Consider the following 16,363-nt stretch of genomic DNA (forward strand, 5'->3'; position numbering starts at 1 on the left):
TTTCCCTGTTTGCATGTGCCCATCCAGCCAACACTTTATTTTAAACAAAGGGTATTCTCTTTCTTGTAAATGCTCTTTCTGACATGTAAACTCCAGATAATGAGCAAGGCACCGACCCGAAACAGGCCACCAGTTTTACAGTGTGATATTTGATTTTTTGCCCCACCCACTCTAATTATGAACACACAAGCAGAAACACATGACACAAAGAAGCAGTGTTGTGACACACTATAAAACACCTTTATATACATTAGAAAAAAAACATAGCCTAGTCTGTGGAATGGTACAAAATGTCAATCATACATCACCTGTGAAGTTGGATGATTTTAAAACACGAGCAAAGCGGTCAACTTGCAACGAATACAAAAATAGTTCTGATTAAAATTCAAAGACACGTCACTGAAGACGAGCGCCGTGTTTCCTTTCATCTTTCCACCTGCTGTTCAGGGAAAAAAAAAATGAAAAGATGATCTTTTAAATGACCTCAACTCCTCGTTTTCATAAATCCAGTGAGACAGGTGACTGAGAGGAAGGACGGAGAGGGAAGAATAATGACTGGATGAACTTTAGCAGGATGAAACTTCTCCACAGTCTGGAGGACTGTTCAGTTCAGTTTTATTGTTCAGTGGCCTGATGCGGTCTTTTGCTGTTGCTCTCTCTAGCTCGGTGGATAGTAGCCCTGGTTGTAGTTCCAGGTGTTCTGGTAGCCATAGCTGCCGTATTGTGGTTGCTGGAGAAAAACCACGACAAACAGGAAACAGGATTAAAAACATCTTAAACTGTGCTTTGCTACATTAAACCAAGCTGGAACCTCGGGGGCTGAAAAATCAAGACACCTCTTGAGCGTCCACTTGAATGAGCATCTGGGGAAAGTCATTCTCAGTAGACTGTAGATAAATGATGGCTACAGCCATCATTAACATAGCCCATTAGTTTCTGAACTCCAAGCTTAAATCTTTAGCTGCTAAACTCCATCAATTTATTTTAAGCCCCAGTCACACAATGCTTCCTGGAGCAAATGCTAAAAATGAATTTTGTTCAAGTTGGTCTGATTATCCGGGACAACATATGTTTTTTTCAAAGGACTGGTGGTTGCAAGGGGTTTCTGACAGCCCTATTATATGTGCAGCACTGGTAACGGTCATACAGCCACATCTATTTATGTTTGGCCCTGGACAGCAGGTATAATGGGACCCTCGCTAGTCTATAGGCCTGTTTGGCTAGCTCGCAGGAGCATATTACGATGGGTTCAACTGAGACAGGAGTACACCCTTAATAGGTCACATATGATCAATTTAGAATTAACCAATCAACCCACCAAGCCTGTTTTTGGACTACGGAGGAACCTGGAGCACCCGGACAGAACCAACTCCACACAGAAAGACCCCAGCTGACCAACAGATTCAAATCCAGACATCTATTAGAGCACACTAATAAAATACGAGAAATTCTCATCAAAACTGAAGACAAAAACTTCTTTGGATGGTCCGTACTACAGAACAGGTAATATTATATGGCAAATAATTGCAATAAAAAACGACACAATTATCAGGTATCTGTATTTGTGCAAACTGCAGTCCAACCTCTTGTCCATACACGTTGCTTTCAAATGGCTATTAAATTAGAGCTGAACATTTGCAAACTAATAGGAGGCTGTGTTCATCTTCTATATGCAGCCTCAAACCCACCCTAATCTAACAATTACATAATTTACTCTCGGATTAATAAAGTATTCTGATCCTACTCCACTATTAATAAAACACAGGCAGACATGTTAAACCACATAATACAGAGTTTATATAAATCTGAGTGTTACCTGGTACCAGCTGCTGTATCCTCCGTAGCCAGCCTGTGCGCTCATATCGGCGCCCATCACAGGAGGAGGCGGCGTGGTGATGGGGACGTGCGGCATGGTAGGTGGGACTTGTGCAGACACAGCAGAGCCGTCATCAGTTTTGCTCAGCTTCTCTGGATCTTCATCCCTACAGAACAAAAATCCTGAAAGCGTGACTTTCATTCTAATCATTTCACATCTCGTTTACTCAGCAAAAATATGCATCTAGACCTCAGCTGTTATACATGTTTATTAATGAGGCAGATGACAATAACATGAAGGACTATTCTTTAAGAAAAATAAATCATCTAGAAGTGAAACCCCACTCCTTTAAGGCATTCAGACTACATGTTAAATAATACCAGGTTTAAGTCCATTTCACATTTAGTTAGTCGTTCCTCCCTCTCTCACCCGTTCTCTGCTTCTCTCTTTGTTCCACCGAGCTCCTTCAGCAGCTTCTGGTGCTCCTCGTAGACAGACAGCACACTGCAGAGGACACACATATAAAAACTGAAGAACCTGAAAGGGTTTAAGGGACCAGTTTAATTTAACCCTCATAATGTCCTCCCGATTTACATACACCTGTGGTCCTCAGGGGTCAAAAATGTCCCCACTTCATTTGAGTTTTTTTTAAAGTATAAAGTATAAATTGTCAATCAATTCAGTGTTACATCTTAGTTTAACTTAAGACCAACACATTAACACAAAATTTACCCAACATTATACATTTTAGGGCCACCAGACCTTGTTTACAAAAAATACACCCTGTTTTTTAAGTGAAAATAAAACAAGAAAATTAAATATTTAATTGTTTAGATAATTTTGACTATCTGAATAACTAGAGCGTGCTGTATGTTGAACTTTAGTGAGAATTTTTTTTTTTGAACCATTTAAATTTTTTAAATGGCAGCACATAATCACACCTGTGGTCCTCAGGGGTCAAAAATGTCCCCACTTCATTTGACTGTTTTTTAAAATATAAAGTATAAATTGTCAATCAATTCAGTGTTACACCTTAGTTTTACTTAAGACCAACACATTAACACATAATTTACCCAACATTTTACATTTTAGGGCCACCAGGCCTTGTTTACATAAAGTACACTGTGTTTTCGAGTGGAAATAAAACAAGAAAATAAAATATTTAATTGTTTAGATAATTTTGACTATTTGTCTAACTACAGAGTGCTGTATGTTGAACTTTAGTGAGAAAGTTTTTTTTCAAGAGTTAATAAATTTTTAATGGCAGCACATAATCACACCTGTGGTCCTCAGGGGTCAAAAATGTCCCCACTTCATTTGACTGTTTTTTAAAGTATAAAGTATAAATTGTCAATCAATTCAGTGTTACATCTTAGTTTTACTTAAGACCAACACATTAACACAAAATTTACCCAACATTATACATTTTAGGGCCACCAGACCTTGTTTACAAAAAATACACCCTGTTTTTTAGCGAAAACAAATTGAGAAAATAAAATATTTAATTGTTTAGATAATTTTGACTATCTGAATAACTAGAGAGTGCTGTATGTTGAACTTTAGTGAGAAAGTTTTTTTTTGAACCATTTATAAATTTTAAATGGCAGCACATAATCACACCTGTGGTCCTCAGGGGTCAGAAATGTCCCCATCTAGTTTGATTGATACTTAATTAATATGAAGTGGATTTTCCCCCACTTTTAATTAAAACTTAATTCAAACATTTTGACACAATCTTTTTTTATTCCATTTCAAATTTAAGTCTGATAAAAACCTCATAAAAATGAATTTTTTCTTTGTTTTCGGGTAAAAAATAAATTAAATCATCAGTTATCGTGGGGATCGTTTCACAACCAGAGTCGGTTGCTTTAACAGATGATCACAGACGGGTTTATGTCAAAGTTAATTTAGAAAGCGGTTTTTAAACTACTTCAAGTTTTTTACTGGCAGCAAATAATCACATCTGTTGTCCTCTGGGCTCAAAAATGACCCCGTTTGCTTTGACTGTTTATAAAGCAACAAGTATAAAATATCCTCCATCTCTGTGTTTCAAGGTTTTATTCAACTTTATTCCAACTCATTACCTGACAGTTTTCTATATTTTGGCATGGTAGGAACACCAGGGCATGGGTCTGAGTGAAGGCAAACTTTCATGGGGACAAAGACGTGTCCATATTTGACCCAAGTGCAGGAGGAAGCTCAGGTTTATTCCTCTGCACTGGTCCCATCATGGACAGCTTTCTTTCTGCAGTTGCAGGCCAAGGGTCATATACAGTAAACAAGCTGTTACAGGTGATTGTTTTCTTTTGGAAACCTGCAATGTTAGGGACAACTCGTGTGTCCTGACTGCGGGACAGACGATTTGCCATCGCACACTAGCATGTTCCATGTACAGCTGGACCTGGCATCACATGCTGCCCATGTTTTTATCTCATAGTTCCCTGGTTTATTTGGATGTTCTGTTGGAGGGGACAGAGTCCTCTGAAGGGGACTTGGTGCTCATACAATCACATCAGTACCAGGATCTTACATCACAGCAGGAGAAACACCCACTTGTTCCATACACCTCATGGGAGCACGTTTGTGTCATGAACGACGATCATCTATTGTGTCTTTATCAAGAAATTATATCCTTTTTGTGCTTCTATGATTAATCTTCTGTCACCTTTAAAACTTCTCTACCAGACTCAGGATGTCATAAACTGGTCGTAGCGACTCTACTGGATGCGCGGCAGTAAGAATCAACATACCCACATATGCCTACAGCTGCATTCGATCCATTTTTCTTCCTCTCTCGTTGTCCCTCCTTGTTCGTCATTGAGTTGGCTGTAGAGCAGGTCATCTGCTAATTGGATGGTTGTTGGTTCAATCTCTGTGTGCTCTAGTCTGGAGTTCTTACCAAGGTGTCCTTGGGCAAGTTACTGAACCCCAACTTGGTCTCTGATGCATCTATTGGCATGTGAACGTTAAAAAGCAGAATACAAGCAGAATACACTGTGTATAATGCTTTCAGTGCTCGAGTAGAAAAGCCACTGAAGGAGTATGGGACCTGGCATATGTGCTTGGACTGTGGTAGATTGTCTTTCTCTGAGGCACATGAGAGAGTCATGCATCGTCTGTCACTGGGAAGGATAGAAGACCAGATCAGTGTTTCCTCACATTACTGCAAATATTCCTCTGTCTCAGCTGACTCCTCTTTCCTGCTTGATTCTTTGTCTTCATCATAATTGAAATGGAAGATGTGCAGTCCTCTGACACATCTTCAATTTCAGTTTCATATTCTGAAAATTCAAGAAACCTCAAGAAGCCCAGTCACTTTTTTTCCAAGCTCCTCAGACTGCCATGTCCTGGATGCCTGAGAACCTGCTTGAACATAGTTCAGATTCTTCATCACTTTTCTTCACTTCATAGCCTTCTTCCACTTCTGCAGGTGGGTGATGTGATTTTTCAGAGAAAGGGTATGTGCTCTAAATATTGACAATATTTTCTATATCTTCTAACCCTGGATCTTCCTGAACATTGATTCTCCCTCCTCATTATACTAGAGGACAATATGTGCTTTGTCCTACTGGTCATTGCTTTGCACAACATGGTAAAAAAAAGTATGCTCATCAAAGTATGCAAATCTCCAGTGCAATGGAGGCTTGTGAGCATACTTTCTGTGTATGTATTATTGTAGGGTCTACCTTACAATATGAAGCAATTTGATGCGGCTGTTGTTGTGATTTGGTGCTGTATAAATAAAATTTCATTGAATATAGAGCACCTGCCTCCTCATTGTGCTGCCTGTTGTTGTTGTTGTTGTGGTTGTTATGACCAGTGCTTGACCCCACACATCAGTGATCCAAGATCAAAGATGTTTGAAAGCATGTTGTGAAAATACGGCCCTTTGCAACACTTTGTACTTTGGGGTCATTTTTGTCCACGAGGACCACAGGTGTTATAAAATCCAATAAAAACCCCATAAATAAATCAAATTACTTAAAACTTATTCCAATCATGCATATTATAGTAATGAATAACTTCTGTTATTTTCAGACCATTTGATGAATAAAAAACACATTTTTGATAGCAAAAGATTTCTTTAGAGGACAAAAATGACCCAAGGACAACACAAGGGTTAAAATCGTTCTCTTTCTGAACTCTGACCTCTGGATAGAGTTGCTGTAGTCCTCTGCAAACTGTAGGCCCCTCTGTGAGAAGAGGATCTTGGTGTGAGGTTCGAGAGGAGCTGCCAGAGCTCGTGTCACACACTCCTGCACCGCCTCGGCTGAGGCCCAGGGGTCACCTGAAACCTCCAGCTCCAACAGGTTCATGTGCAGTTTATCATTATCCTGAGGAGAAGGATAATGAAAGGGGAGAAAGAGGATGGGGGCAATTAGTACCTACTTTAAAAGTCCACTAAAATTTGAATTTTCTTTCTTTCTGTTTTTTAAAGTTTGCTCAAACAATACAGGATGCAAAGCATGCTTATATGTGAAGCAAATTAGATGTTTTAGTGGTCAAAATGGAAAAAACAAACATTTAATTGTCATTAAAAGTCTGCCCAAATGTGAAAAATCATTACTTATTAAGCAAACTGTAAAGTGAGCATGTTTACAATATAATATAAGAGGTTAATGTAGAAGCTTTAAACTGGTACAGGTATGCAAAACAAGTTTCAAAACCTGGAGCAGAATTTTTATAATAATGGACATAATGGTTTTTGGTGTCCTCCATTTGTGTGTTTTCTGCCCCAATCTTGCTATTTTGTCCATTTTGCTGTAGTTAGGAACACAATTTACAAACTGAACATCATGTGTGTATTCAGTCCCAGATCAAGTGAGCAATACTGAAGACTCTTTTCCCCATAGACCCGACTTATTTTTGCAATCAGAGTCGACCCCTGCTGGTCATTACAAAGAATGCAAGCATCATCTTCACTTTTCAGCTTACACAAATTTATGGTCTAACATAATTTCTCTGGCAATATGAATGAATTGTGTTCTGTCATCTCACCGGACTAATTTCCAGCGCTTCCTGTAAAACACTGCGGGCACTGCTGGGGTCCCTGCCCAGTTTCAGCAGCAATCGAGCCAGCTTGATTGAATAGAAAGCGTGTAACGTGGGCTTCTCTTTGGATTCAGCCACCGCCTCCCTCAGCAAGGCTTCCGACTGATCCAGTTGGCCGGCTCGTCTCTCCAAAGCAGCCCTGCGGATACGGACGACCGCCAACCCTGGCAGTTTCTTCTCCAGGGCCTCCAACACTCGCCGAGCTTCAGTTAAGTCACCTGATAGAGAAGATGATAAGCTTTCATGACTGTCCAGTACAGCCCTTAAGTGTCTGTTAACATTCAAGAATAAAGAACAAAGGGATGGGTGGGTGTTTAATGTTTTGTCATACCGTGCCTCTCCTCAAAGGTCGCCCAGTGCATGTGGATGTTGGGTTTGTACGCCAGGTGGATTTCACAGGCTCGTTTATAAACCGCCCGGGCCTCGTCCACGCTCTGCGGCTCCAGGTACTGGATGTACTGAGAAACACACACAGAGATTCATGCAGAACAATATTTGGTGATGGCAGGTGTTTACTGACTGGCTTTTTTCTAGATGCAAATCTACCTAATTCATAATTTGAGCTTTTTCTTTTACAAGGTGGATCAGAAGCAACTATGCTGTCCTTGAGCCGGATCTCATTGAATTTGCACTTACACTTATTAGATGGAAGAGACATCAAGGGTAACAGGGGTCATTTTGATCCTCTGCATTTTTAAAAAGTATGTGTTGTTTTATTGTAATATTTCTTTATTAATAAATTCTAGTATATATTTTACCTTTACGACCTGTAATGAAATAATAAATAATTTGCAAAACTGATAAAAATAACTAAGACATAATTTTAACTTTGATTACAAAAATGAATTTAACTTCAAGAAATGACTTCTCTGGCTTTACTGTTTATTGTTGCTGAATGGGGCCAAAAGGACCCACCTGGCAGTTTTAGTGTTAAGACCTAAAATTCTGAGTTTAGGGAGAATTTAAGGAGATTTTAAATCAACCTGCAGAAAAAAGTGTATCTGCAAATCATTCTTACCCTGGACCAGAATTCCTCATAGAGTGCGCAGGCGATCAGGCAACGTTCAAAGAGGATGCGAACTCTGTGGTCATCTTGAGCAGCTATAGTGTCCTCCGATGGTTCCTGTGGAGGGGCCATGACCTCCGACTCCTCTGTGGTGGCCTGGTTTGGATCTAGTATGACCGAGGTGTCACAAAGCAGTCACATGGCATGGACAAACAGTTACAAAAACATCTTTATATTTGTTTTGATACTTGACCAGCAGGAAACGATTAATGACAAAGAGAAGCCCTCTTACATGGGAATCAGCTAGTAAACCGCATCCTCCTCCTGGTGCCATCAGGACTGTGCAATTATTTCAAATGTAAATTCAGATACAGTGATTGCCTCCAATAATTATTAATACAAAATAATCAAGACCTGCAATGGGGCTCTCATTTCATCTTGCATTATAATTCTAATCCTCTCTCTTATAACAGTTTCGTGCCTGTGTAAAAGCCCAAACTCATTCCTCACTGGCAGGTCAGCTCAAGGCAAGATTAGGGAAAGACAGATTTTTGGTTGGAAACACTTTGGTTTTAATGGGTTTGCAGGATTAAACTGCATGCTTATAAAGTATAAGCTTAAAAATGCTTATTTATTTATAGGTGAACCTGCTAAGTTAAATGTATTTTGTCATATAGCTTTGTTACATATAAGAGGGCTTCTCTTTGCCTAAATGCACTGTGTACTGTACAGCGCTTTTTTACTTTGAGAACTTGATATATCCACCCATTCCTACAAATACTTTTTTCCCCCCCATTATGGCAACTGAGGTTTCAGGGATCGACCCACTGACATTGCGATTAATAGAAGGTCAGTGGTTCTCCATAGCCACAAGCCGATGAGGATATATGATTAAGCATTGTGGATAAACATGTTATTGCAAGCGTGTGGGAGCCTGTTTGGAACACTTCATTTAGATTCATGGAAACCAAACAGCCTCTTCATCACCTGTGTAGTCAGCTTGGCTGGGGTCTTTCGTGTCCTTGTTCAGCTCTGTGATCTCCCAGTCGAGGTATGAGTGCCAAGTGCGGAGCTGGAGGCGATCAAGTGGCTTAACATGGAAGTACGGTCGCTTGATCTGTAGTCACAGAATGCGGAGGGAGCATCTTTGTTAAAAAGGGATCTTAGTTTTGCACTTAGTTTAAAACCTATCAAGCCAAGAATTTAAAACTTTCTGATTACTGCCAATAAAACCTTTAGGTTTTTTTCCTCCATCTGTCTTTTTTTTTTTTTTTTTAAACACCTACAGTGGCTTGCAAAAGTATTCATCCCCCTTGAACTTTTCCACATTTTCTCACATTACAGCCACAAACATGAATCAATTTTATTGGAATTCCACGTGAAAGACCAACACAAAGTGTTGTACACGTGAGAAGTGGAACAAAAATCATACATGATTCCAAACATTTTTTACAAATAAATAACTGAAAAGTGGAGTGTGCGTAATTATTCAGCCCCCTGAGTCAATACTTTGTAGAACCACCTTTTGCTGCAATTACAGCTGCCAGTCTTTTAGGGTATGACACTACCATCTTTGCACATCTAGAGACTGAAATCCTTTCCCATTCTTCTTTGCAAAACAGCTCCAGCTCAGTCAGATTAGATGGACAGCGTTTGTGAACAGCAGTTATCAGATCTTGCCACAGATTCTCGATTGGATTTAGATCTGAACTTTGACTGGGCCATTCTAACACATGGATATGTTTTGTTTTAAACCATTCCATTGTTTCCCTGGCTTTATGTTTAGGGTCGTTGTCCTGCTGGAAGGTGAACCTCCGCCCCAGTCTCAAGTCTTTTGCAGACTCCAAGAGGTTTTCTTCCAAGGTTTCCCTGTATTTGGCTCCATCCATCTTCCCATCAACTCTGACCAGCTTCCCTGTCCCTGCTGAAGAGAAGCACCCCCAGAGCATGATGCTGCCACCACCATCTTTGACAGTGGGGATGGTGTGTTCAGAGTGATGTGCAGTGTTAGTTTTCTGCCACACATAGCGTTTTGCATTTTGGCCAAAAAGTTCCATTTTGGTCTCATCTGACCAGAGCACCTTCTTCCACATGTTTGCTGTGTCCCCCACATGGCTTGTGGCAAACTGCAAACGGGACTTCTTATGGTTTTCTTTTAACAATGGCTTTCTTCTTGCCACTCTTCCATAAAGGCCAACTTTGTGCAGTGCACGACTAATAGTTGTCCTATGGACAGATTCCCCCACCTGAGCTGTAGATCTCTGCAGCTCGTCCAGAGTCACCATGGGCCTCTTGGCTGCATTTCTGATCAGCGCTCTCCTTGTTTGGCCTGTGAGTTTAGATGGACGGCCTTGTCTTGGTAGGTTTACAGTTGTGCCGTACTCCTTCCATTTCTGAATGATCGCTTGAACAGTGCTCCGTGGGATGTTCAAGGCTGGGAAATCTTTTTGTAGCCCAAGCCTGCTTTAGTCAAAGGAGCTTGCAAAGAAAAGCGTCTGGACTTCTTTAAGTTACTTGAAGACGTTTCACCTCTCATCCGAGAAGCTTCTTCAGTTCTAAGGTAGAACTTAGAACTGAAGAAGCTTCTCGGATGAGAGGTGAAACGTCTTCAAGTAACTTAAAGAAGTCCAGACGCTTTTCTTTGCAAGCTCCTTTGACTACGATGACCTGGATGACTGAGAACCTTCACAGACACAAGCCTGCTTTAAATTTCTCAATAACTTTATCCCTGACCTGTCTGGTATCTAAATCCAATCGAGAATCTGTGGCAAGATCTGAAAACTGCTGTTCACAAACGCTGTCCATCTAATCTGACTGAGCTGGAGCTGTTTTGCAAAGAAGAATGGGAAAGGATTTCAGTCTCTAGATGTGCAAAGATGGTAGAGACATACCCTAAAAGACTGGCAGCTGTAATTGCAGCAAAAGGTGATCATTTTCCTAAATCCCTCGTTTTGCACAGTGTTGATGGGAGCCATATCTTTAGCCAGGTGACAAGTGATATCCTCCGTAATTTCTTTGTGCCTGTGGGAGTTCGACGGGTATGGGGAAGCGCAGTATAAGGTTTCCGTTATTGATGTTTGGGTGGTTGACCGGGACGGATTTTCTCCTGTCACTTTCTTGGCCTTTACAGCTTCGTCATCTCTCACGTGCTCTCCGTTGTTTTTTCCCTGCCAGCTGACTTCTGTATCACGTGGTATAAGGCTCCGCCCTTGTCATTTGTTGAGCAGGAAGAGTGAGCGCTTCTTTTCATGCAGATTATGTCCCAGAACCAAATGTGATACTATCGTCATCTTTTTTTTTTTTTTAATCGTTGTCATTTGGAAATGAGATCGCACATAAGTATGAATTGAGATCGCAATTTTCTAACGATTAATTGTGCAGCCCTACTCAGGGGGCTGAATAATTACGCGCACCCCACTTTTCAGTTATTTATTTGTAAAAAATGTTTGGAATCATGTATGATTTTCGTTCCACTTCTCACGTGTACACCACTTTGTGTTGGTCTTTCACGTGGAATTCCAATAAAATTGATTCATGTTTGTGGCTGTAATGTGAGAAAATGTGGAAAAGTTCAAGGGGGCCGAATACTTTTGCAAGCCACTGTAGGTGTTTTTTACTTTCCCCAATAAGGGCTCATTAATATATATGTAGTTTTCTACCAGGACCTAATCTGTTAATCATCTCTAATAACTCTTACATTAACCCCTTGATTCAGGACAAAGTTCTACATTAGCACAGAAATAGGAAAGCACTTATGAATAAAGGAGTGAAAATAATCCCTCTACTTCTCCTAGATTCTCTTAGAGAGACAAAAACTACAGCAGCAGCGAATCACAGAAGGACAAACTCACGGCATCTTCAAAGTGCCATCTCTTCCGGACTTCTCCCTCGTTGTCCTGATACACTTTGTCCCTGCGTAGTAACACCTGCTCCCTAATCTTCTGCATCAATTCCTCCTAAAACACAGAAAAAGCATTTTATTAGTCTATGTGACCTCCGCATTAATCCACATCACACACCTCTAATCAGTGTGAGGCAGGTGGATGTTACTCACTGTGTCTGTGCCCTCAGGTGTGGCGGGCTCTTCCTCACCCGGCGGCCTCTCCTTCTCCTCCTCCTGCGATTGTTCGGCTCGTTCCGCTTTCTGGCTCTGACGGCACAGCTCCCTCAGCTCCTCGTACTCCTCTGGAGAAAGCACCTCTTTAGGTTCATGGTTGTTCAGATGCTCTTTAAACCTGACAAATAAAGTAAGACCTCAAATTAGATTAACAAAAGAGGAAAATAAGAAATGAAGGAAGGGACAGAACAGTGGAGTTATTTAGTGTTGCCCTTAAAAGATACAAAACCTAGCACATGGGGAAATATTTTAACAACTATTAAAAGTTCAGTAAATAAAGAAGATAACATGTGGTGTTCTAAAAGTAAAGCTGGTAGAGAAAAACACATTAACATCAGCATAAATAACTGGGTGGTGGCCGTACTTGTCGTAGTGGGTGTTGTAGAGCTGTGTGGGGACTCTGAGGACTCTGTCCAGGACGGCTGTTGCGTTCTTCATGTTCCCCTGCTCCTTCTCCCACTCAACATACAGATCCCAAAGCCGGTCCGAGTGAAAGTCCAAACCAGCTGCCGCGACAGCATCCTCAAACACACTGATAGTTGTTGTGAAACAAATAAAAGCATGATAATCAGCTTTCAGTTTCCCAAATCTGATTAGATTGGTTTTAAGACCAGGAAAAAAAGATGAACGTCAGTGCATGGAGTCTAAAGACTTCTTTTTTGGGAATCCTTACGGGAAAAAAAAAGAGCTCTTATTGGAAAAAAGAAATTTTAGTTGTATGGGGAAGGCAAAGGCAGAAAAAAAATGAAACAAAACAAAACAAACAAAAAAAAAAAACAGGAAAAAAAGGAGGAAGGATTAAAAAGGAAGTAAGATCTGGTCTGTGTGTATGTGTACCTGCGAATCCGCTTGGGTGACTCAGGAAGGTTCATGTCTAGTGTTCCTAGCAGCAGATTGATGTAGTGGATCCACAGATCTACACTGAGAGGGATTGCCTGAAGGCCCTGAATGCACACCTAACACAACACAGGACACCCATATATGTTAACTACCTAAATAAAGCGCTTCTAAATAGCCTTGAAAGTATTATTATATAATAACAGTAGGACAGAACAGAAAAAGCCCTCTCGCGTTACCTCCTCTGCTTTGTCGTTAAGCCCAACGCGGCGCTCCAGATCAGCAAATTTCTTCCAGTAACCATAGCAGAGTGGATAGCGAACAAGGAAGGCTTCTAGTGCTCTACGTGAAGATGTGACGTGACCCTGAGGAGACACATTAAATCCAAGTGTCACACGAAGCAACTCTAAATTTCTTCACCAAAAATCTCTTGTGATCTCCGGAAAACAAATGTATCAGTGATCAATCAAAGTAACAAACACACCTCCTGCTCACAGTACTGCAGCAGGTCAGTCCAGGAGGTGAAGTCTTGAGGATTGTCATGAGCGGCCTTCCACAGACGCTCAAAGTCTGCAGGTAGCTCCCCTTCTTCATCCACTGCGGCTGGTTGCATGGAGAAGGAAGCAGGGTCGGGGCCAACAGGAGCCTCAGGAACCACGCCGGCACTGCCGTTCTCTTCCGTCATTTCAGGTAGAGGTGGCGCCGGTACCTCAGAAGCTTCCATGGCTGAAGAGGAAAAGATCAGGGGCATATCTCAATATATTTAAGACCCAAAATATGCAGGATACTGAAAAAGATACACTTTCACCCCCTTTTTTTTGGTTGAACCAAAAACCCAAAATGCAAAACATTCTGAGCCAATATTGATGTTTAATACAAGAATTTGACTGACAGCTGGTGCCAGCAAAATCTTATTGTTTATATTGTTTCTGTGATTATTTAATCTGCTTTTAGTGCCAGAAAATAAATCTCTTCTTTATGAAAACTTTTATAAAGTCTGACAACTCGTCATCACATGGTCTCAAAGCATTTTGTTGTGACAGAACAAAGAAATGTTGGCCACTGACATAAATGGTCATCTGTCTATGTGTTAACCCTGGGACAGACCAGGGGATACCATGCCTCTTGACCTTTCACAGATGAAATTTGAATTATTATTATTTTAATTATTTTTACAAAAGAAAAAAATCCAACAGCCTACCTTTTGCAAATGCCCATCAAGTAGTTATAAATTATTTATACTCAAAAAGACTACAACCCAAAGAAACACCTGATAAAACTCCCATTATGACATCGTTTCTGTTTCACCTTTTCTTTGTTGTTCAGCAGGTGTGATGAAAAATAGAAAGAAGACTTAAAGAAATACTGAGCTGCTTAACTGAAGTTACGTAACTCATTCACTTTCTGTTTCTTCTACTTCCTGAATAGTTTTGAATGAAAAATGGTAATAACAGAAACCATGCATGAACATGTAAAACTTTAGAATAAAATATGAAAAGAATGGAAAGAATTATCTACTGCCTACAGCTGTGATTTATCTAGTAAAAGGCCAAATAAACTCAACTAAAATGAGTTCGTACAGTATTTTGTTTTGTTTTACCGACTCCTGTCTGCGCCTGCAGAGATGCTTCATTCATACAAAGCTCAGAGTTTTAAAGCGCCTCTGGGCTGTTTTTGACAGACTACAACTAACTTGTCGAAAAAGGGTACGCAACAGCAGCCAACAGCTGTATACCCCACCCGATCGTAACTTAGTGAAAGTAAACGACAGACCGTTCTCCGTGCAGGTGAATTCACGTTAGCTTAGCCTAGCATGTCATGCTTGCACCCACAATGGCTCCAGCTGGAGGCTTTGTTTTTAAAAGCGCTGGCTGATTAAACCAAAGCTCCACCACATCTGTAAAACAACTACCGGATACGAACTCTAAATTCACCACCGTTAATCACCTACCTGAAGACTCTACCAGCTCCCCGTTGCCGCTCATCTCCTCACAGCCCTCCACCGCCGCCATGACGGTAAACGTCTGGCTGACGTCATTCAGACGCGACAGGACGCCTAAAACAACCTACCACGCTAAAAGTGTAACATTTACATTTTATGGAAGCTTTTCACCGCCACTGAAAAAAAGTGCCATCCACTATGATCACAAAATTTTACATTTTTGATATAACAACCTAAATCTCTAAATTTTGATATAATAACCCCAAAATTTGAGACAATAACCCAAAATTTGGATAAAATAAGCCGATAACGACAATTTTTAATCTTACCCAAACGTTCAATATAACAACCTGAGATTTTGACACCCCAAATACTGATAACCCCACATTTATATATAATAAGCCGAAATTTTATTTTTACTCAAAGCTTCAAATATTGATATAACCAAACATTTTGCAATGATAACCCCAAACTCCAAAGTTTTTACATAACTTGAAATTTTCAGACAACCCAAAACGTTTATATAATCACTATAGTAACTACTGGTGTAGCCCAAGTTGTTAATTTAGTTTCAACTGGAAATAGCAAATAACAAATAAGAATGCTGGCAGTGGCCAGTGGTACCCCTCAGCCTCCTAAAAGATCCACCTATTGTATGAATTTCAAAATCATATGTTGCCATGTTTGCAAGTTATGTCATTCACAAGATTTTCAGAAAGCTCAACCTCTGACTCCTGACCTTGGTCAGTGAGATTCAAACTCATCTGGCATTTTTAGTAGATACACCTATGGTATCAATTTGAAACTCCTACATCAACTTGTTCTCATGTTTTTGCATTCACAAACTTTTTACCCCTCAGCCAAAAAGGCTGAGGGGTAAAAACTAGACTTGGAAAAAAAAAAAAAAAAGCAAATGATAGTCTATGCTCACAAAAATAAAATACAGAATATGTCTTATCCAGGTTTAGTGTTTGGCAACGAGGTTGGCTTGTAGGTGCTCTTTTTTTAAACTTTAAACCTGACTTTTCTTATTTAGACTATTTTTGCTTTATTTTTTTTCTTATTCCTTGTTTTCATATTTATTGCTTGTGTTTGAATTCACATTCTTGTTGGCTTTAACTAATTTAATTTCACTGTGAGTACATGTGTTTGAATAACAAAAGATTATTGAAATCCATTGGTCTATGCGTTTAGAGACTTCACGATCCATTTCTTACATTCCAGTAACTACCATTTTTCTGAACACAGCCGTACATGTTCTTCTGCTTCAAGGTTCAATGTTTTAGGCAGCCAAAAAGAGGTGAGAGCCCCCTGACCTCTTTCCACTGTCAAATAGCAAGTAAGATACTTGATAATTAGCGTTAACATAGTTGATTGTAATAAGCAGTTATTAGATTACTGTTGCTTCTCTATCAGCTTTTAGTGCCCATTCTGATGCTCTACAGCCCATCTTTACCATGTCTACATCCCTAAATGTAATAAGTTCCTGCCATGTGATTGGCAGATTAGACACTTGCATTAATAGTTGAATATGCGCACCTATTAAAGTATCTAGTCGGTGTAGGTTTAATATAATATAATAATATAATAACC

At 40.1% G+C, this 16,363-nt stretch overlaps 1 protein-coding gene across 1 annotated transcript; it reads right to left on the reverse strand.

The window, feature by feature from the left end:
• Nucleotides 1-218: 218 nt before the first annotated feature.
• Nucleotides 219-14,881, reverse strand: LOC146392500 (pre-mRNA-processing factor 39). Its single transcript, XM_084948752.1, has 15 exons — nt 14,780-14,881; nt 13,313-13,554; nt 13,068-13,193; nt 12,829-12,947; nt 12,356-12,523; nt 11,929-12,109; nt 11,726-11,830; nt 8,862-8,991; nt 7,887-8,041; nt 7,200-7,326; nt 6,815-7,086; nt 5,966-6,150; nt 2,246-2,320; nt 1,817-1,982; nt 219-730 (listed from the first exon to the last, which is right to left on the reverse strand). The coding sequence occupies exons 1-15, from the start codon at nt 14,838-14,840 to the stop codon at nt 659-661; spliced, it is 2,184 nt and encodes a 727-aa protein (XP_084804878.1). The 5' UTR covers nt 14,841-14,881; the 3' UTR covers nt 219-658.
• Nucleotides 14,882-16,363: the final 1,482 nt, after the last annotated feature.

This window comes from Perissodus microlepis, chromosome 2 (assembly GCF_051167445.1).
Source record: "Perissodus microlepis isolate ML-2025 ecotype Zambia chromosome 2, ASM5116744v1, whole genome shotgun sequence".
Classification (NCBI taxonomy): Eukaryota; Metazoa; Chordata; class Actinopteri; order Cichliformes; family Cichlidae; genus Perissodus; species Perissodus microlepis.

Bases quoted from the DNA above. Each gene is read 5' to 3' on its own strand.
- LOC146392500 (XM_084948752.1), bottom strand. From the start codon at position 14,840: ATGGCGGCGGTGGAGGGCTGTGAGGAGATGAGCGGCAACGGGGAGCTG. The intron at 13,555-14,779 runs GTAGGTGATTAA...TTTCCTCTTCAG, and splicing joins GGAGCTGGTAGAGTCTTCAG to CCATGGAAGCTTCTGAGGTA. The intron at 8,042-8,861 runs GTGATGAAGAGG...CGGTCATACTAG, and splicing joins CAGCCAAGCTGACTACACAG to ATCCAAACCAGGCCACCACA.